The 23,004-nt window shown below is 38.2% G+C and overlaps 1 protein-coding gene across 2 annotated transcripts in view; it reads left to right on the forward strand.

Moving 5' to 3' along the window:
- The window catches only part of SLC25A21 (solute carrier family 25 member 21), a 240,401-nt gene that overhangs the window by 196,979 nt on the left and 20,418 nt on the right, over nt 1–23,004 (forward strand). For both annotated transcript variants that reach the window (XM_040067225.2, XM_040067227.2), the window contains one exon: nt 20,287–20,353. In XM_040067225.2, coding sequence (XP_039923159.1) covers nt 20,287–20,353 — 67 coding nt within the window. The remainder of the gene's footprint in view (nt 1–20,286; nt 20,354–23,004) is intronic.

The following is a 23,004-nucleotide window of genomic DNA, read 5'->3' on the forward strand; positions in this document are numbered from 1 at the left end:
TAGCTGCAGTCAGGTGGCTGCTCTACAGACTATGTCTGAGTTTTGGGGTACCCCATGCTGGGAAGTGTATTCATTGCAGCGCCATCTCTGCTTGTGGAACCCACTTGTCCCCTGCCTGTGGGAATTACCTCTGTTGGCTTGACTCTGTGGAGTTTCATCAACCTGTTTCTCACCCAACACAGCAGCACACCCGGTGCCTGGGGTTACACAGCATCCTGAATGAGACTTAGCTCTCACTTCTCTCTCTACCACCAGCCTTGCTGGGAAGAAGCCTGGTCTAACCACCCTAACCTGCTTATACTTATATTTGTGTTCCACTATTGGAAAAAGAACTTAAGACGTGTCCAGTAAGAGTGTGATCGTGAATGGCTGGAGTGCTCACTGTAACAGTATTCAATTTATGGGGAAAAAAAATAAAAAACATTAAACTTTTCTTTAAGTGTTTTTTATGCATTTTTCATGAGGAACTAATCACATTTTTTTTCTAAAACTTTTTTGTTCTGAGTTTTATTTATTTAGTCATAGAGTTTCATTAGGCATCTAGATTTTGAACCAGGTATTAGTACTTAGACCATGTGTTGGCAGGTATGACAATATCAGTTACAGAGGGATAACTGGAATTTTTCCCTAAGACTATTGGGAAAAAAAAAAAAAAAAGAGAGAGAGATTGCTGATTCCTGTGGAAAGGGGAGTTATACAAAAAAGTGAAATTCTGGGAGCTGGTAACAAATGAAGACTGAGGACCAGCTTCACTTAAAAGCCAACATAATATTTATAAAACTTTCATTACATTATTAACGACACTAAAGCACTATTTGTATTCATAATTAAATATATACTTTTTAAATAAATGCAGCTAATATCATTCTTCCTGATCTTGTTCTGTAATGTCATTATGTTGCCATGTTGACATTCCTCCCACTGAAGAAATGCCTATTGTACTGTAAAGAGATCGGTTATCATTGCTTATGGAATTATAAACTGCACATTCTTCTGATTAAATTCTTAAGACAGGGTGCGCTGAACAGACACAAAAAGGACATCCAATAGATACAGCTCTTCATTCATATTCCTTCTAAAATCCAAGAAAAAAAAATATCTTTAAATGTTCCTGGTAGTCTAGGAGTATATCATTGTGAATCTCATAGACTTCAACAACTGGAATAGAAAGAGTCCTGAGGTCACACCTGAAACAGAATTTTAGGGACTAACATATTGCATTACAGAATGAGTCACGAGGCCAGCTGTGTATATATATATATTGTGCAATTAAAAGTTGGTGATCTTTCTCATGATAACAATGGGGTGTGCTGTACTCTGAATTCACAAGTCACATGGACAAAAATCACTGTTTGGCCATTATCCAAAAATGACAATGACAAGTACATAAGCAAGTGGTGATTTGTTTTGCTCAGTCTGAGGAAGATTCTTTTTTCTTTTTTTGAGTTCTGTTATTTACAAAGTAATACAAATGTTGGGCAATAATCAAGCATAGAGAGCTGACTGTAGAAATATAGCATTGATGGACTGGAAACCAGATGGTCTGTCAGATAATGAAGTATCATCTGGCAAGGGATTGTTCCTGAAAGCCAACATCCTCACCTATTTAGCACTCTGGAATGTCAACATATCGGTTACCACATTCACAAGGTGGTATGTGTTGTACTTTAGAAGCCATCCCTAGAAGAGGCATTTTAATTCAAAATTACTGCCTGATGAGAGGGTAGAAGTGCCATTATTGTAGCACAGCTGGAGGAACATAATACACAGCAAGATGTGAACCATACATCTGAACTCAAAGAGGAAAACTTAATAGACTACATCCTGATTTCTGTCTAACCAGAGCCATGATTCATGGATGCTTTAAGCCATCCCTGCTACCAGAAGAAGTGGTGTATGCTGTGTGCCCAGATTCATGCATTCCTGCTTTTGTGCCACACTCTCCTTTGTGCCAACACATGCCTTTCTGCACCCAGTCAGGAGTCTTGGATGTTGGAGAAATGATTGGGTTAATATTAACCTGGCCACTTTAAAGGAAATGTGTTGGTAATCCAAAAAGGTTTGCCATGGCTTGGTCATCATGTCACACACAGACCTTTTCCCAGCAGAATGGACAGCCTATTGTGGACACAGGACAGAGCAACTGGGAAAGGAAAATGAGGGAAATGGGATTATTTTTTTCTTTCACAGCAGTGCTGGCTTCTCTCAAATGTGTGTGAAACCAGAATTCAAGAACAGCCTAAACTGTTGGAGGTAAATATGGTAAATTTCAGTTGCTGTAGCTGTCACCTGGAAAGATGGAGCAGGGAACACCAAAGGCAAGGGCAGCTGGCTGCAGGACTGGTGGAGGCGGTGGGCAGGGTTGGGAGATACTCCCTGGACCCCAAAATGTCTCACTGTGGCTGTGATTATAGCATAAAGTAGAGTGCATTGCTATGCACAGAAAACCAACACAAACTAGATGAAATGGTTTATTTAAAAGATGGCAGAGAATTGCTGTCTTTTATCAGTAAGACTGTAGTTTACGACTTTGACTTTAATTCCACAAGCCATTTTCACTACCTGCACGACTGCTAAATTGAAAACTGACTGGCCATGTGATAATAGCTCTTTGGTATTTTCATAAGCCATTTTCTGTCCTCACAACTAGGAAGTCCTTTTTCACGTAACGGACAAAAGTGGCACATGTTACTATTGAATGGAAAGAAAATGGTTATCATACAATCTCTTGAGATGTGCAATAAATTATAAATGTCCTTTATGAGTACAAACATTCTCCCATCATTGTTAGCATTATTCATTTACAAGACCTAGAAAATAATTTATCTAGATAATATAAATAAGACAGGACGGCTTTACCTTCTATGATTTTAGTGATATAATATTCAATACTGATGATATAAATAATTTCTTGAAAACATCTGTCTCGCTCAGCAAACCAATATACCAAATGAAGCTTCAAATGACCTAAATTGAATTTGTATTATCATGGCCCAGTTATCTTTGTGGGGTCACTTTTCTGGCAGTAGGGTGAATATTCTGTCTGCCAGGCAGATGAAAGAATTCAGAATATCCCTGAAGTGAAACTAATACTTTCACGCACCTTAAATATGCACACCAAAATATTATCAGTTAAAGTCTCAGTTTTTCTGAAGCTCGGTTTGGGAGTTCTTCAAAGCCATCATTATCTCTAGAATTAAATGTATTATTCCTCCCAGGCCTATCCCTTTAGAACCAGTGTTGTGTTTTATTCCCTGCGAACTCTTAATGAAGTTGGTAATTGTCTCAATAGACACAAAAACTGGTGGGGCAGTAAGTGAGAACAGATTATTGTTTTAGAATTACACCCAATTTCATGGTCACTGTGCAACTAAAGGTGTCTTCATATGGCCAAATACAAAGTAAATTGAGGGGATATCAAAATTGGGATTATACTTACTGTATCAACAATGCAAAAAAACATTGTCTTAGGTTGTGCTGGTTTTGCATGGCAGTGATTTTTTTCTAAGAAAGAAAAAATTGTTAAAGATAGTCACATAACATGAACCCATAGAACTGTACCATGGCAAAAAGGATCCTGCAATCCTAAAGTATTCACAACCAAGGCATAGTAAGAAGTACAGAATTTTGCCTCTCTATGTAACTTTGGTAACACAGTTGATAAAATACTGAACTAAATCAACATATTAAAGAAAATATTGAGGAAATATCAAGAAGTTTGAGAGGTCCACAAAACTGTACCAGCAGGAAGATAAATCTTGTGTCATAAAAATTGAGCGACTAAGTTTTTCTGGTTGTGAAAGAGAATATTGAAAAGTTACTTGATTGCTATGAACAGATATATTTTTCACCTATAGAAAAGGTTTTCTGGCACCCAGAAGCTCATGGATTTTCAGCTTTGCTCACCACAGCCAGTACCTGGATTCTGATGTTAAGCAAGCGCAGCCTTCAAACACAGCTTTCTCTGAATGCAGAAAAACACTTCAACAATCATCTGGAGGACTTCTGCTGGAGGGCCATTACTTTACAAATATTATTTAATGTAGTTTCTAGGTAAAAACTTGTATGAGTAAATTATGCATCCTAAGGGGTCCCTTCTGAGTTTGCAGTCTAGTCTTGTAACTCATTCACTGTCACGTATTAAGCTTTGAGAACAGGAAATCTTGCACTGCCCTGAACCTCCCATAACACTTGGACATTTGCATTAGAGTAATGACTGTACTTACATCATGCTTCAGAGCTTCAGCAAGTCACTGTCAGGGATCAAGAGGGATTATTTTTTCTTAATGCACAATTGACTAGAAGCATGATAGAGAGGGGGGGGTTTCCTTCCTTTTAAGCATGATTGGATACAGATGAAGATGTGATAGCGTGGATTAGTCTTTTGACATAAAAAGGAAATCCATTTGGGGAGAGGGGGATTGGCTTATTCTTGGAGGCTCAGAATCTTACCTATTTACATTTTAGGGGGAAGGAAGGAATTTCTGCCTCAGTCTGGTAGGGGTATATCGTAGGTCTCGTCTTCCAGGCATCACCTCTGGCTCTCTCCGGCTCTTCTCTGCATTCCACCTAGACTGCTGCTCATATTTCCTGTCTTCAAGACCAGTGTTGTGTTTAATCTGTATGAGAACAAATGCAGCAAAGTGAAAGGGGGTTTTAGCCCTGTTGAGCATACCTTCAGTCACCCTGAAAAGAACTTCAAACCATAAAGGCCCATTACACATCCATCAGGTATAACATTTTATCTTCTGCTCTTGTCCTGTCATGTCCCCACTCCCTCCTTCCTTCCTTCCTTCCTCCCTCCCTCCCTCCCTTCCTTCCTTCCTTCCTTCCTTCCTTCCTTCCTTCCTTCCTTCCTTCCTTCCTTCCTTCCTTCCTTCCTTCCTTCCTTCCTTCCTTCCTTCCTTCCTTCCTTCCTTCCTTCCTTCCTTCCTTCCTTCCTTCCTTCCTTCCTTCCTTCCTTCCTTCCTTTACTATAATTCTTAACAATTTAGCATTTAATTCAGATTAAGAATTAGGCTGAGATGTGGATGATATTTTACTTTGCCAGTCCAAGCACTTACAACATGAACTGCTCAGTCGCTCAGCAAGAAACAGAACAAACAGAGTTTACTCCTCTGGTGATTTAATCAGAGATGTGTTACACTATTGGAAAGAAACCTGGTGTTAGGATTTTCTTTTTCAGTTGATTGGTTGGTTGGTTGGTTGGTTGGTTGGTTGGTTGGTTGGAGTTTTTTGTTGTTTTGCAAGCAAAGTTTTGGATTAAGTCCAGGCAATTGTAACATACTGATTTTTATCCTAACCAGTCAGCACAAATATTTCAGGATCTGGGGAGTAAGAAACTATATCTTCCAGAACATTCATTCTCATGTACCTTTCACTGTAACAAGTAATATTTTTATTCTATCTTTTTAAAAAGAATGACTGAAACTTAGATTACAGTATAACTAAATGTTAAATGATTTTTAAAACAAAAGCTGATTGTGCACAAATGGCAGATATATGATACAGCTCCACTTTTAAAATCTCCATTTCTACCTTAAAAGATAAGAATTAATGCTATACTGTGCCTGGTCCTTTGTTGCAAGACAAAGTTTTGCTAAACTTCTCTTCTACTCTTCAGGCCTAAGCTTTGTTTGCAGTTCTCAACATTTTCGGTGACTAGGCCAGTTTCACATTGCATCAGTTCACCCACTTCCAAGAAAATATTTCCAAAGGCTATGTGTACTTCTAAAAACATGAAGACTGAGGCACCACAGTTTTCTTTAATAACTGATGAAAATAAAATGTTAGTGATTAGAGTTTATGTGGTTTTACTTGATTTGGACATATCCCACAGAAGATTTAAAAAACAACTACCAACTAAAAAATCATCCATTACCAGTGGGTAATTTCCTGGACACCAAAATGCAAAACGTCCAAGAAAATTTTGCAGCTCCTCAGAATCCTCTGTGTGTGGAACTGTGCACAGTAACAGATGTTTCCACTGCCACAGAATTCACTAAAAACTGCCAGGGAATTTGGCCCAGATGTGCTATAGAATTACAGTGACCCTAGTAATGGTGAAACTTTAAGAAGCAAGCACCAGATGTCCAGTAAAATGGTTAAAAATGAGATCCAAAGCATTTTTTTTACCACATCATCACAAACAAATACAGAGTGAATAGGATGAAAATCTAAAGTACTACTTTATTATTTTTCATCTCTAAGATGATTCTATGTGCTTGACTTGCTGTGATATTGTGCCACTTGAATATAATGTCTTGTAGGAAAGCTGCATTCCCAGTGGCTTAAATAACTTTGAAAAATGAATTAATTAGACAGGCATATACATTAAACTTAATACAAGGTTGTATTTTTCTCCTTAGCTCCTTTCTCTACTCATTTTGCTTGAAAAGTGATTGTGGCTGTGTGTGTGCTTTGCTGCTGCCTTACAACAGCTTGCCTGCAGCCAAGATAAATGAACTGCTGCTAGTGCCAGCTAATGTAGTTCTGCTTTAGCTCAAATGGTAGCAGACTCGAGCTGCAGTACCAGGGCTCCATGCACTGCCTCGTTCTGTCTCTGTACGCATGGTAAATGTACTTCTCCCACAAAGTACAAGTATTCATTACATCATGAGGCACTGCTTTGTGGTTTCTAAGGGGTCCATGTAGGGCAGACCCTGGAAATGATGGAAAACATTGCATTTCTCTTTCCACTCTATTGATTATTTATGATTTTTTATATCACCAAGTGTAAGTTTTAGGCATTCATTATCAGAACATACTTCAACCATTTTTAAGTGACTCTAAACAAAAAGATAATTTCTGTTACAAACCTTGAAACAAAATGTAGAATTCATGAAAGGATGGTTGTGTTTGCTGCTGGTATAGATCTCTACAGGACAATAGACATATATAAGTATTCATGATTTAGATTCACTGTTTTTGCTTAAAGCCTGAATATAGCACTACCCTGCTCTGTTCTGTCTCTGGAAAACAAATGGTAACAAGATTTTAACTTGGAACTGGGGTTATAGCCTTCATAGATAAAAAAGCAGAAAAATATAAAGGGAGAACCACAGGTATGAAAAGGTCTTGGATGCTTAGAGAAAGAATTAAGGAAAGCATAGTCTTTGAAAGCAAAGCGGTACTTATGTGCTCCAAAGTATCTTAAAACGTCTTTGCAAAAGATGCTATTAGTATAAAGAGGACTATTCTGGCTTCAGTAGGAGGTGAATCACTGGAGAACTGTCAATAGCTCTGTTACTCACTATCACATGAAAAAGGGTAAAAATTTGTTTACTAAAACGTATGTTCTTCCCTGGAGGAAAAACTCATCATAAACCAACCAATGCACCATGACAGAATTAAAGTTAAGATAAACTACAGCTTTCAGAAATACTACTGCTTAGCAATTTGTGAGTTTACCAATTTTTTATTTATGCAGCTTTTTAGATGTCTTCAGCTGGCCTCAGGTGATATCCTTGTCTGAATTTTTGCAACCCAAAAGGAGAACTCAAGGCAGGACTGCTGACAAAACTGCTGAGTTTTGTAGGGTTTTTTGCTGTGTTGTCATTTTCACATAGTTTCAGTACGAAATAATAAACTGTGTAGTTCTTCTTGAACTATAGACACACATTTTATTAAAAGCACACTGACACTCATGGACTTTCCAGCATTTTTACCTTATAGCAAAACAGAACCCATAAAAGAACCTACGGTGTTGCGTATCAGTGCTGATCAAGTTGGATGCTTTTTTTCTGGAGCATTGCTTGTGGATGCCCAGCACTCCAAATGACTTTACTATGTGTTCCTTTAAGACCTGCTACAATTACAGCCCAAATCATTGCATTTGGAGCTCTCTGCCCACCCTCATCTTGCAAAACTGCTTGTAGCACAGACTTTCTTGTTCTTCCACAGCTGTTTGCAAGGAAGCAGCCTATTACTTCAGTTAGGAAAACATAGATGTGTTCTTACGTCCTTGCTGGCTGTACTGTCCATAGGTAAGGTTTTCATGTGTCTCTACATCAACTCTCCAGAATACCAGGCAATCAGTGAGTCGTGTCTAGTGCTGTTTATATCAACTTAGTAATGCTCTCTGATGATGGTGAAGAGGAAAGTAGTATGGTTACAAATTGCAGTGACGTTCAGATGTGAGATCATGGCAAACAGTGCTGCTGTAGAGGTGTAATGGTAATCTCTGGTAATCTGTCTGAATTCTAGATCCAGCACAGAGCTGGTTACCAAGCAAGCCTCATGGCTTGTTTGTGAGTTATAAAGGAAAAAAGATTCTCTTCTGAAAACTCAGAAAATTAGAGATCTAGAAGAAAATCAAATTTGATCAAAAATTACTTTCTTTTTGACATGTTGGTGGTTGTAAAAGTACTTTGATTATAAGTCACAAAATGCAAAAAGTTTTTGAAACAAAAAAAAAAATCACACTGTAAACTGTAAAATAGCACATGTTGTATTTACTTGAAATGTTATATGAAATGAGTTGTTCATTTTTACAAAGTAAAATACCTTTTATGCTCTTAAAAGTAACTTAGGAGGGAGAGTTCATTTGTTTTGTTTATTCAGTGCCCAAGTGGCAAAATGTCTTTTCTGCAGAAGAATTCAAGTTGTGAAGGGTGTTGGATCAGAAGGGTATATTGAGAAAAAGAAAACATTTCAAAAGAGATGTTCAGGTTAAACCTGCTGAGGCAGGTCTGCTGCTCAAAGAGCACATTGCAAGCTTTTTTAAAAAATAAATAATCCAGTACAAACTGCCACATTACCAAGAAACAGACTCCATTACTTTTTAAGAAAAACTCTGTCAGGTTTCTTTACAGATGTCTATGCAGATGAGGACACTGTTGGCAGGTAAGACAAGACTACATAAAACAAGAGTTGATCACTGAACAATAAAAAGCAGTAATAATAACAATTGGGATAATTAGCAATTAATAATATTTAGGACAGCAACTTCTACACTGTTCTTTGCACATCTCATTTGCCTGTTGATTTGGCCTCAAAAATTATTTACATAATTCTGCGTCACAATCTTGTAGCAGGATGTTCATCATAAAGGTATATCCCTGATTCAAATCCTTGGAAAATCTGTTTCTAGTAGTTTAACAGTCAACACTTGTTAGGAATATTTTGGTAAATCTTTGGTAAGTCTTCTTAATTTCCCAGTCATTTAACGTTACTTTCCTGGTCCGTTTTGTCTTAGAGAAACTCAGTGTCCAGGTTAATCACCTTACAAAGTAATCACATGACATCATTGTGCTTTATGTTGTAAATTGTGCAAGAAGGACAAGGAAAATGTCATCATAGTGTGGGACTATCATGGTACTGAAGGTAGAATCTGTTTTAAAACATAGCTGCATCTTGGCTGGAAAGGGACCTTTCGTGTTTAAAATGTATTCTGATTTTAAAAAAAAAAAAAAAAGTTTGTATTAACTGTTAACTCTTTTTGTTCTTAGATGAGAGTAACGCTGAGGAAAATGTATTAATCCATGTGGTACTTTTAGGTGCATGAGGAGTAGGACATATCCTTTTGGACATTGTTCCTGCATCCATGACTGTCAGTGTGTAATGTAGATCTTCAGATGACAGAGTTTTTCTGAAGCAGTGTAACCTGGGCTGGGATGAGCTGTCTGGAACGAGGGACTGGAGATAGATTTCACACCTGTGCCCACACTATATCACACTGCACAATGGCCCGGCAAAGGTAAAGGAAAAGATCTGTGAGGCTGCCTCTGTACCTAGGGACAGTAGCTATAACTCTAGGAAATTTGGGCTTTTCAAGGAATTATTTTCTTGTTCCCAGGTACTTGAAACTTTTCTGATAGCTTTCACATAGGCGCATCCATATTTGATGACAAACACAGATATTTGTCTGTCTTTAGGCAGGTAGTTGCCATTCATACAAGCTTCCTCACACATCTGTATAGTAATGCCTTTCACTCCCGTGGTATGTCTAGATGCCACAACTGCCTGCCAGGTGGAAATTCAAGTGCCAGTATGCGTATATGTTCATGGTGTTGTTCACTGCCTGAAGAGTGCTACAAATTCTGCACCCTTTGATCTCAGTGCACTTTTGCTCTCTAACAGTGCAACTATCAACAGTATTTCTCTTACAAAATCAGGGCTCTTTCCTTCTTTTCATGCTACTGGTGTAAAGGCAGTAAGAAAAAAACCCCAAAGGTCAAGATTTTAAAAGATGAAACCAAATTGTTTAGTCCATGTTTGTATATATTTAGTGCTAAAAAGAGTAGTTGTGCACTTTTTTGAAAATTGGGGAAATTATGCATGATTTTTTTAGTTTGTTAAATATACTATATAAAACCACTACTGGCCTGGTTTTACTTTAGACTTTGGGAGATGGATGTTTATGAATTCAAATGATTGCAGACAAAATTTTGCACCTGCAGCTATGGTTGCCTGCAGTTCAGTTTAAGTATCTACATCATTGATTGCATCTGTAAGTTAAAAACATCTAAGTAACCTAAATTACGAGCACAAATAATTGCAGGTGCAAAACTCATACTAACACAAAATGATCTCTGAATGTTGGTCTTTGGAATCTCATTGTGAATTATTCACTGTATCATGAACCTAAATTCCTCTGGGAGAGTCACTAATCTGTATAATGACACTGAAAGCCTCTTGAATCCCGTACTTAACTAGCAGATGGGAAAGAATACATGGCGTCATATAACTCCCTAGGGATTATGCATGTGGATATTGAAGAGTACAACTTACTCCAATGAAGGCTAACATTAACTTGCAATCAAAAATTTCCTTCCTGAACTACATTTTTTTCTGATGGAATTAAAACAACTTAATGTTGTATTTTTATGAAGTCACAACCAATTTAAGTAGAACACATTCGCAGGGCAAGCACAGATATTTTGCTCATCTCATGACTTTTCATTTAATGAATGACAGTATCATTTTAATACAGAGAAATGCTGTCAGTCTTTTCCAGAAAACACATCTAAATATCCTCTCTGTGATTTTTATTTTTTATTTTCAGATAAAGATTTCTAAGCACATGTCCCAAAACATCTGGTCCTCTGGTATCAAAATTAAAAATAATTTTCTTGCATTCTTTAGCTTCAATAGACATAGGCGTGGAGCTACTTTAAAACCGTGACTGCTTCCTGTCGTACCAGTTATGGCAGTATTGTTGGCAAAAGGGGAAAATAACCCATAAATTCTCTTCTAGTGTTTGAACAACTAAAACTCCTTCTGAACAAATGAAACATTCTGCCAATCCGGACAATCCAAAACGCAATGAAGAATTTTTCTGTTTCAGAAGCTCTAGGCAAAGCTGTTTTGGCATGTCTGTAGTTTGTTCCTCTTGCAAACAAAGGGGCAGCTAGAGGGAAAGTCTTTCGGGGAAGAAATGCTGTCAGTTGTAAAAAATGAGACATATAGACCAATTCTACAGCCCAGCTAGTGATTACATGCAGGTAATTTTGCAAGAGTCTAAACTAGCTACCAGTGATAATAACGCTGGCATTTGCACTGATTTCAACAGGAAATATATCAAACAGACCAGCTTAAGGCTTCTCAGAAGCATGGGCCAAACTGGTACTTCATTCATTGATGTTGGGGCCAGACCAGAAGGAAAATGCTCGGAAGGCAGAGGCAGCGGTGGCAGGAGCCCTGCAGAGCGCTTTGCCGGGCTGGCAGCAGGGCAGCAGCAGAGGTGCTGCAGCTGGCAATGTCCTGCCTTGCTGCCTGCCAGCTCCCAGCACGCTCCCAAGCAGCTCCATTACTCCCTGGAAGCAGTGCCAGCCCAACTTCACGGGCCCTCAGCACTTGCAGAGTAAGGGGCAGAGATGTGAGCCCATCTACATTTTTAAAAATACAATATAATTTAGCTCACATTGATCTATTAGACAAGCAGTACACAGTAACAATGTGCCACTTAAATAAATAATTTTTAATCAACCTCGGGGACAAAAATAAAGAACAAGAGGTCCTTTTTCTACCCATGGGAAACTATTGAGGCTACATTGTGTGTTTATTGTGAGGCTACACCTTTACTTTTCTAGATTATTTTTTCTCATTTTTTTGTGTATAGCAAAACACAAGCAGCATGTGAGAAATACGTAAATAGTACATAAAAGTAAAAAAGTATACAAGACCGTCATTTGAACAGAAAGAAATTTTAACAAATATTCATTTTTTAACTCTCGCTTTTCACTGCCACAGATACAAGCAAGGAAGGAAAAGGTTTCATCTTTCAGTTTCTTGAGGGATTTATATTTAGGTGCATCCTGTAACTCATAAATTCAGAGGGCAGCTTAGAAAGCTGAAAAATTAGCAATTGTTTTGACCAAAAGATTGAGATGTGATTAAAACTCATGGAAGACTCATTTCTCTGTAAGAATAACAGTCACATGGATGATGGATCATAATAACCTCATAATCTGACCCACATGCAGTAAATACAGTGATGACTGTCACTTTGAATAAGTGAGGGGGATTGATGCTGATTATTAATCCATTTCTTGGCCAGTCTCATTGCTTCTGAGCCAGCTTCTCCACTGTTACTACTTTCCTGAAGTATCTTAATAGCTTTCACCGACAGCCGCTTCCTTTTTAACCAGCCACTTTTCATACAGTGTGTTGTCCTAACTTATTTGACAGATTTCTTTCATTAATTGGTCTGCTGCTAGCATTCCTATAGCTGGAGGCTTGGTCTTCTTTTAGCATGTAGTGTAACAGCGTTACGGCAGGCATAGGGTAACGTATAATTCTGGTTTATTTGCTGCAAAAAATATTTGTGTTTTTCCTTAATTCTCAGGTGTTGCAATGAAAGCTTCATTAAAAAAAAAAATAATAAATATGCTATGAAAATAAGAACCTAGTATTTAGTGTCAGTGTCTAAAAAGGCAGATGTCTGTATAGCAGACACAGAAAAAATAAAGAAATATAGTTGCATAATAGAAATTCAGAACCCAGCTTAGCTAACTGTGTCATTGATAGGTTTATATGGGGTTCCTGTAGAGATGTGTATTTAACATTTGCAGTGGGATAATATACATAGCATACTTCACATGGAAAAGAATGCTTTCTGGAGAGCAACAGAGTGTCCAAGCCTGATTTTCTGTGAATGTGTCCAACCTTTAATATCTTCTCAAGTATGCCAAACTCTGTGCCAGTTGTCCCAAAATGACACTCAGCCTTCCCTGTAGGATACCTTCTCAGCTGGGCAAATGGTTGTAAATGCTGGCATTGAGGGTGGACTACATGTGTGAACTGGTTAGTGGCTTGCAGCTCTCAAAATAAATGGCTAAATATAAGACCCTTCTTCTCAGCGGTAGGTACTAATTTGTGCCTGCCTTCACTAAGCACTTGCTTGTTTTTCTGAAACTTCTGGGAATTTAAAATCTTTTAAATAGGTCAACACAAAGATCACTTCACACTATAGTTATGTTAAAGTAATACTGCCCTGTGTCCAATTATTTATTTTCTGTTAGTAAAAAATTCACAATGTGCTACATAGCATGAAATTGAAAGGTACCTCTTTCCTGATATATATGAAATTTTAAGCAAATTTAATTATATTTAGACATATTTTCTTCCTCTTTTTGAACAACGCCCACCTTTTTACCAATCATGTCTTCAAAATTCCTTCCCTTTGTTTAAATAAAACATTTTGTAAAATCTGAAAGTTGTGCATTTGTTTCATGTAACTGATGTGGTCATGAAAGCCAGGTCTTTTATTTATACTGGGGATAATGCAGAGGTAATGAAAGCAGAATTGGACCTACGAGGTTTTTTGTTTCAATTATAAAATAATGTGGGTAAATGCCTTGGGTTTGACAGCAACAAAAGAAAGGGAATATTGTGCTTATGCCTTCAATCAACTTTATTAGATCCTTAAAGGGAAAATTATGTGAAGGCAGAGGAAGAAAACAACAAGCTAAGCAAGATCGCAATTTCAGTATAATTCTGAGAAAAAAACTGACTTAAGTTGGTCGTGTTGCCAGGGTGAATGACTCAAGGCTTCCAAACAAGAAATGGAAACCAGAAGGATAGGGAAAGCCTGCAAGAACAAATTGAGAAGATGTGATTGACTGTAATGTTTCAAAATCAACTGCTGTAAAGATGAGTTTGGGCTCTTGCCCAGAATACAATTGAATGGTGATGTTCATTTAGACCCTTAATGCTGAAACAAAATAAGATGTAGCTGTGTTTCTGTTAGAAAGTTATTTGTTCTTTTCCAGTGTCTCTAGCTAGGGATATGATGTCATCTCCTCTTTCTTCTATCAGCCCCTGCAGTGATTGCCGTTGCTGCTGTTTCATAATTTTTCTGAACACCAGTTTTTTGAAGGAAGGCTTGAGTCCAGGTGATAATATCACTCAAATGTGAAATGTCATCACTGTTCATTGGATGACTTTGAAAAATTTCATACTCTGTGAACAAATAGGCTAACTCAATTGGCCAAGCAAAACAGAAGTATAAGATCGTTGTGTATGTGCTTGTTGACTCACAAAGCCAGTCAAGTTTTTGTTACTATCATGCTAATTGTTTTAATTAAGTAAATGGTTCATTCTGCAAAGATTGAAATAACTATCTTTAATGGGTACAGTTTGTAAAATGTCATTTGTAAAAGCTGGGGGCAGCTGCTTGTCCTCCACCTCAGGCACAGGAGGTTTTAAAAGCAACTACACTATGCAAAAAATTAGTCAGTTGACAATAGGCAGTGATGGGATGGGATTGTCTTCTACTTCCTCCTTTTGTTTATTCCTTTCATCTCACTGGCTGTGCTTAGTAACCTTTTTTCTGTTTCTATTTCAAATCAGGAAGGGAAAAAAAAAACCTAAACCACAGCTCATAATTAAATACTGAGCTAGTTCTTACCATGTTTACTGAATTACATATTGCATATATGGATGTATATCCTCAAAGTTTCATGTGTTTTTAGATTTCTAAACTTAATGTGTTCCATAGGAATAGACCTTAACTCCTTCTTGTCTGTTTTCCATGAAAATATTTGCTTCCACAGAGGAAGGAGGAATAAAGCAGTGAAACGCACTTACAGATCCTTTCACATTTTAGGGATTCATAGAGCCATGAATATAGTTGCTTGGCTCTGCAGATTCTCCTGGTTCACAGTAGAGGTTCCTCTGGTAGAAAATCTTCATTGTCAGACTTACAATAAGCAGATCAGCATGACATCAGGTGCAGAGTGGTATCTTTGCACACATATCTTTGCTGCAGGGTAGCTGACCTGGTAAAGAGGGCTTTAAACCAGGAGCCCTGAGGGCGGGGAAGAGTTACCACAGCTCTGAGGGAGCCAGGGAGAGGCTGCCAAGCAAAGTGATGAAGTGAACCACGAGGAGCGCAACATGAATAAAACAGGGCTCAGCTGGGGTCACCTCAAGCATCTGCATGTGTGTGAGGAGGTTTCTCTGAGGAGCCTGCACCCCAGGGCACACAACATGGGACATAAACATGAGGAACTGGAGATCCGTGTGCAGCTGCAGGGGTAGGATCTCGTCAGGATCCCGGAGATGCGGTGAATGGACTGAGTGCTGCTGTGGAGGGATACGGACTCTTTAGGAAGGGCTGGCCAGGAAGACAAGGAAGGAGCAACTGGAGTGCATGGAGCTCTGCCTGAGGCTGAATGATGAGAGCTTATGGGTAAGGATTAGAGAGCAGACAGATAGTGGCAACGTGGTAGTAGGCATCTACTGTGGGCTGCCTCACCTGGAACAACAAGCAGATGAGGCCCTGTAGGGACAGTCAGAAGCAGCCTGATGTTTGCAGACCCTGGTCCTTAATGGGGACTTTAACTACCTTGATATTGTCCTGGAGGGGCAACCTTGCAGGGCATAAGCAATCCAGCAGCATTAATGTTTACTTCTTGATACAAGTGAAAAAGTCACTGAGAAGCTTTGCATTGGAGCTCGAACACACAAATGAAGAAGGCCTCACTGGAGTGATGGTCGAAGTGAGCCTTGGTTGTTGTGACCATGAGGTGGTGGAGTTCAGATCCTGAGAAGAGGGAGCAGGGAAAAAAAACAAGTTCACAACCCTAGACTTCAGGAGAATGGACTGTCGCTTATTCAGAGGTCTGTTTGGAAAAAGTCCCATGATAAAGGGCTCTGGAGAGAGGAGGGGTCCAAGAAACCTGCATAACCTTGAATACAAGGATCACCTCCACTCCAGCCAGCAAGCAGCAAGTCCATGCCAGCAAGCAGAAAGTCAGGCAAAGCCCCCAAGAGGCCTGTGTGGTTGAGCAAGGAGCTCCTCACAAAACTCAAACATAAAAAAAGCATACAGAGGGTGGAAGCAGTGGCAGGTAACATGAGAGGAGTATGGAGACAGCTTGAGCATGCAAAGACTTGGTTAGGAAAGTCAAAGCCCACCTGGACTTGAGCTTGGTACAAGATGTCAGAAGCTTCTGTGAGTACTTACTGAGGTGGGTTGAAAACCGGCTGAACGGCCAGACCCAGAGGGTGGTGGTCAGTGGTACAAAGTCTAACTGGAGGCCAATAACTAACAGTGTGCCCCAGTGGTCAGTACTAGATCCAATTCTGTTCAACATCTTCTTTAATGTTCTGAATGATGGGGCAGGGTGCACCCTCAGCAAGTTGATACAAATGTGGGAGAGTGGCTGGTATACCAGAGGGTTGTACTGCCAGTCAGGTGGACTTTGACATGCTGGAGAAATGGTCTGACAGGGACCTCATGAAGTTCAACAAAGGGAAGTGTGAAGTCTTGTGCATGAGGAAGAATAATCCCAAACACCAATACTATATTAGAGATCAATCAGCTGGAAAGCAGATTTGCAGCATAGGACCTGTAGGTGTTCGTGGACACCAAGCTGGCATGAGCTAGCAATATGGCCTGAAACCAAAGCGACTGCTGATACCCTGCTACTTTAGCAGGCTGCTTTAGCTGCCAGCAAGCCAAGGAAGATGTTTACTTCCTTCCTCCCTACTCAGCACTGGTTAGACCACAGTTAGAGTGCTGGGTCATTCTGGGCTCCCCAGTACAAGAGAGACATGGACATAACACAGAGTTCAGTTAAGGACCATTGAAATTATTAAAGGACTGGAGCATCTTTCATATGAGAAAAAACTGAGAGAGACAGAACTGTCTGGAGGAGAGAAGGCTTGGAGGGGAATCTGATCAATGTGCACGAGTGCCTAAAGGAAGGGTGCAAAGAGGATGAAGCCAAGCTTTTCTCAGTGATGCTCAGTGACAGGACCAGAGGCAATGGACACAAAGTAAAGCACAAAGGGGGTCCATATGAATATCAGGAAACACATTTTTACTGTGAGGATAGCTGAGCACTGGCATAGGCTGCCCAAAAAAGTTGTGGGATCTCCTTGCTTAAAGGGTAGTCATTCTTTGAAGATACTTGGAAGTTGTCTGGACATGATCCTGGACAATTGTCTCTAGGTGGCCCTTCCTGAACAAAGGGTTGGGTCAGATGATCTCAAGAGGTCCCTTTCCTCATCAGCCTTTCTGTGATTAAGAAGCAGTGGATACTTGCCTTTTGTATTTTCAGTTCCCATTTCTTCAGAACTTTCAAATAATCCACTGCCTGGTCTAATGGTGACCTGAAATCATTTTGACAAAGTATTTTGACACTGACTTGTGGTGTAATGCTGGATTGCTCTTTAGAGGCTACTACCTGCCTTACAAGATTGCCAAGACGACAAATGTATTGCTCAAATTCCTAGTAAATCCTTCCTCTCCAGATTCTTTCTGGTAATATATCCAATATCTGCATGCATTTTGAGTATAGAAAAAGGCAACCTGGAAAAGGAACCTGTTGTACTGTGTAAGGCTAGGCAATGCTGCTGTGTGTTTTTAAAATTTATTTGTTGCTCTACACTGCATATTTCTCTGCTTATGCATCTCTTACTAATGAAAAAATCCAGACCAAGTCTCACTTTTTGTAGTGAGAGTTACACCAGTAGGTAAAGCAGTGGAAGACATTATTTTCCAATTCCAGCCACGTGGAGTAGTAGAAATTGCAAGCAGGATGCCTGTTTGTAGACATGCGTGCAGGGGTTTAGACTGAGCTGGAAGGAAGAAAGTGTTTACAGGGATCTGTGTTTTTGTGGCTGATCCTACTTGGACCTCAGTTTCATTTCTTCTTGAAGTTATTTGACATCTCAATTGCTTGCTGAATCAGCAATATGCTCTGAATATTTATGAAACATTGAAGACTAAAATGGGCCCAGGACTAAGAATAAAGACCAAGAGCAGTCTGGATGGAGCTCAGAGTAACCTGGTCTAGTGGAAGATTCCCTGCTTATGGCAGGAAGGTTGGAACTAAATGATTTTTAAGGTCCCTTCCAACCAAACCGTTCTGTTTCTGTGAGTGTATGATTCCATCGATTCAGTATATTTATATTGTTATATCCATATCTATATGTATCTATAGGTAAATCCATATCTATATGAATAGATACGTAAATATATATTTGTATATTTATGTTTGGAAAGTAAGACTTTGGGGAAATTTAAACATCTGAGGACAACTGATTTCCTTAATCTCCTACCTTCCAATATTTCGTCATGAAACCATCATTGTATTAAACGCTCAAAATATCCTTTTGTCATGGACAGGAGTTCATGAATTGTTTTCTTCAGAGTAAGGATAAGCAATCTGCCCAACCCGGAGCATCTTACAAGGCCTAAATTATTTTATTTATATTGAAGAAGCCAAAGCAGAGAACTCCAGAGAAGCATTTGAAGAAGGATGGGGAAAATGGTATCGTATTTGTAGTATTTTAAATTCACATAAGGAATACAATTTTTTTTGTTGTTTCTTTGACATGTAGAGATTAACTATAGGAGAATCTATTGATGTCATGTCTCTTACACATTCTGCAAAAATATTCCAAATAATAGACTGCTTTAGAAAGGTGGATCATCACATTCCAACATCACCATCTTTCAACATTTTAAAACACATTTTTAAATGCTTTGCTTTAAGTTGTTTCGGTTTTGGGTTTTTTTTTTTTTGGGGGGGGGGGGTTTGCCTTTTTTTTGCCTTTTTTTTTTTTTTTTTAATGTAGACAGAATCTTCTCACAGTTCTGAATAAATGCATATCCATTCTGAAGATGTATAAATTGTAGGATATATTCTTGTTGGCTAACAAGGTAACTTATGACTGTAAGCTAAGACAGGGACAACGCAAATTAGATATCGAAAAGCTTTTTTTCACTATTAGGGTGGTCAGACATTGGAATAGTTTGCCCAGAAAGTTGGTGGAGTCACCATCCCTGGAGGTGGTCAAGAAGCATCTGGATCTAGCACTGGGTGATGTGGTTTAGTGGTTTAGGGATAACAGTGATAGTGCTGGGTTGATGGCTGGACTGAGTGATATTGAAGGTCTCTTCCAACCTTGATAATTCTATGATCGTCTTGGTGATTCCATTAGATCCTTTCTGAACTCTCACTTTGCACTCTCGAGGTTAGTGTGCAGACCCAGCAGACAAGGACTATGTCTACTTCTACCCCACATGGAGATTTTGAAAACTGCTTGTCATTTAAGGCATTCCCAAGACCTAGCATTATGTATCTACACTGAGCTTGCAATCAGAGCTCCGGCTGCCTTCAAATGCCATGTGTACTGGCATGTAGCAGGCTGCAAGTATATATGTGTGTGTGTGTGTGTATGTATGTATGTATATATATATATAAAATATATAAATATACACGTACACTGACAAGATATTGCCCAAATGTTTTTTTCCAAGATGAAATACACGCTTTCTGTCATGGATCGCTGAATAGGTAACTTGAGTTAAAACTAAGTTGCTAAAAGAAAAAACTTCAAGCATTTTGAGTCATGTTTAAAACTAAACTTTAAAATATGTCTGACCTAGCATCTGAAGATGAGCAAGCAGTGGTTTTGTATGCAACTTGCTGAAGTCACAGTTTTTTCTGAATTTGTATTTTGTGATTTTGTGACTTCAGTTTTTAATATAAATATTGCTGCGTTAAGCAAATTAAAACAATGAAAAAATACTTCATTTTCATTGTCAAAAATGTTCCTCACCTTTTAAATACAATTTCTTGTATTTCAGAAAAAAAAGATGGAATTTTTAAATATTCATTGCTGATTTCTTTATATCATTTCACCAGCACATGATATAAATGGTAGCACATAAGTTGTTTAGCAAGTAAGTAGAGAGTATCATTATTTGTCTGTATGCCAGGAAATGCTGAAAGGTTAGTTGCTTTGCTCAAAAACAAAAATAGAATTGGCAGTATGGTATTGATGTGTTGTTTATCCATACTTTTTTTTTTTTTTTTTTTCCTATAGATTACTTGGCTTCTACAAAGGAATACTTCCTCCCGTCTTGGCTGAGACACCCAAAAGGGCGGTGAAGGTAAAAACCCCACACCTCCTCCCTCTAAAAATATAAGTAGGGACAGTGGCAGCTGTAAAACATTTTATTTCACCCCCACTGACTAAGATTAGAATCTTAAACTTACTTGGTATATTAAACCTCTGATTTTTACTAGGAGGAATGTTTCCTGTTGATGGCACAATAAAAACTGCCCTTGATTAAGTTAATTTTGATCTGTGTATCAAATGTTACTAAAAACAAATTGCAATTATTTTATATTGTCAGAATTAACAAAATAGTTTAAGTTATATTTTAGCTTTGTAATTGCCTCTGGTTTACATACTTTGTTTTACTGAAATGCCTAGCAACTTGCAAAACAACTAACAGCTTAATAAATTAACACAACAAGCCATTAAAGAAGCCCCTAATAAGAACTTACTTAGTAGATTTGAAATGCTGCCCAGAGTTTTCTTGTGCTCCAAAGAGCACTCTGCTCCATAGTCTAACTTTTAAGAGATTGAAGATCATAATGGATACAACTCCTAATTGTGCAAAACCTTTCACTCCTGCTCTCTTACAGTTATAGATGCTAGCCTATATGAAAGTGTATTTTCTGTCAAATACTGATCTGATTTTCTTTTAATATTGTTTATTTTGATTTGTAGAATGGGATTTTAGTAACATTCCTAAGCAAAATACTTCAATACTTCAATTTTTTTCAGTTGAGCCATTCAACCTTTTTAATTAAAACCTAATTATTAAGCACATCGTCCTAAAGTTCTATCAAAACCTATCAAAGCAGCCATTGTGCTAAGAGCAAATGTTTCTTAGTCTTTTGCTTCAGAACTTTGAAGTTTCCATAGTTGCACCAAATGTGTCTAAAAGCAGTTATTATACAGAATGTCTTGATTTTCCTTTCTTTCTTTTTGTTGTCTCTTTCTAAAAAGGCTGCATATGATTCTGGTCCTTAGTCTGCAATTAATCATTCACATTCCAATTCCTTTACAGAGGAATAATATTTGTATAAAGTGACAGGATGTGACCTTGTAACAGAATCCTAAAGGAGTTCTGGTAATGTCATCTTCTTGTTTGCACTGGCATTTTAGATGTAAGTGACATATGTCACTTATCTCAGAATTATTTGATAAAACCAGGAAAACTAAAATCCAATTTAATGGCAAAGTGCCAGTGAAGAATAGATGGATGATATTTAGAAGATTCTTAATAAGTAATTTTCTTCATATTGTGATGATTCCTCTGTCTCTCCATTTAATTTCATTTGAAACAAGATAAAGTAAATCTGACTGCGCTTTTTAGATTCCAGCATGTATTTCGTTAAAATACTAACCCAAGTTTGATTTCTCCTACCAATTTGAGTCATTCATAAACTTTAAATTATTTTCCTTTACTCAAGTTGATTAAATTGGCTTAAACCCCATGATATTCAATATAATTATAGAATCATAAAAAGATGTGAAGTTGGGAGGGATCTCTGATCAAAGCATGGTTAGATCGAGTTGTTGCCTTATCTAGTTGAGTTCTGAAATCTTAAAGGATGGAGACTGCAGCTTCTCTGTGCTCCTCCTCCAGTCCTTAAATGTTTTACTGTGAAGAATTTTGCCTTATATCCAGTCCAAATCCTCCTGTTGCAACCTTTGTGTGTTGCCTTTCACACTTCTGTTGTTGGCCTCTGAGAAAGTCTGACTCTTCCCTATATAAACTATGGATGGTGGAAGACAGAACTTAAAACACCTTAGCTTTCTTGTCTCCAGGCTAAACAGACACTGTTCTCTCAAACTCTTGTGCATCATAAGCTCACATCTTGTACATCACAGCTCCTTAAACGTCTTACTTGTCCTCTTTTAGCGAGATGCTTTCTACCTAGTTCTTGGACATTATGTGAGAGCTGAGTTTTCTGCAAACATGAGGATCAAGCTTAAATGTTAAACATGTGAGGTTTTTCATTAAATAGTGGAATTCTTATATTATTTACACTATTGCTTTAAATTTACGGCTGTTCCAAGGACATCAGGATGACTTTAAGTTACTTTGAGACATCAGCTCTATTCTACATTAGAAGAATTCAGTAACAGAATGGGCCTGAGCAATAATGTCCTTGTAAGAACCCGTATAATGAAAAAATTCAATGTGAGATGTCATATGCCAGTACAATTTTTAACATCAGAAGTAGAATTTGTACTTGTGCTTTGACCTGCAGAGAACCCAGCCTATCTCAAATTTCCAATAACCTTATTTGACTATGACCCCAAAGGAAAAGTCATTGCTTCCTCTGGCCCACTCTCCAACCTTTATTCTTCTAAAAGTTTTCCTCATCTAAACAAGCCTCAAACTCTCTCTACTCCACTGCATAAATGACTAGTAAGATTTAGAGGAAGACTCCATTCAGGCCAATGATTATGAGATTTGAGAAAGCACAAAAGGAAAAGAGGCATTTTCTAGGTTCCAGCAGGGTTTTTTTTAATGTTTGTAATGAACTTTTTTGAAAGTTTCTAGTTATAGTGTCATAAAAGTGTGTAGAGAATAGACAAAGGAGATTTTGTACTAAGAAATGTACTTCTGCTGCTGGAACATTGTATTTATCTTGTGTGTATTTCTGCAATCAAAAATAAAGCTATTAAAATGAAGTTATTTTTCCCCAGTTTTTCAGTTAAGTGTTGAAGATACAGCTT

This window comes from Hirundo rustica, chromosome 6, assembly GCF_015227805.2.
Source record: "Hirundo rustica isolate bHirRus1 chromosome 6, bHirRus1.pri.v3, whole genome shotgun sequence".
Taxonomy (NCBI): Eukaryota; Metazoa; Chordata; class Aves; order Passeriformes; family Hirundinidae; genus Hirundo; species Hirundo rustica.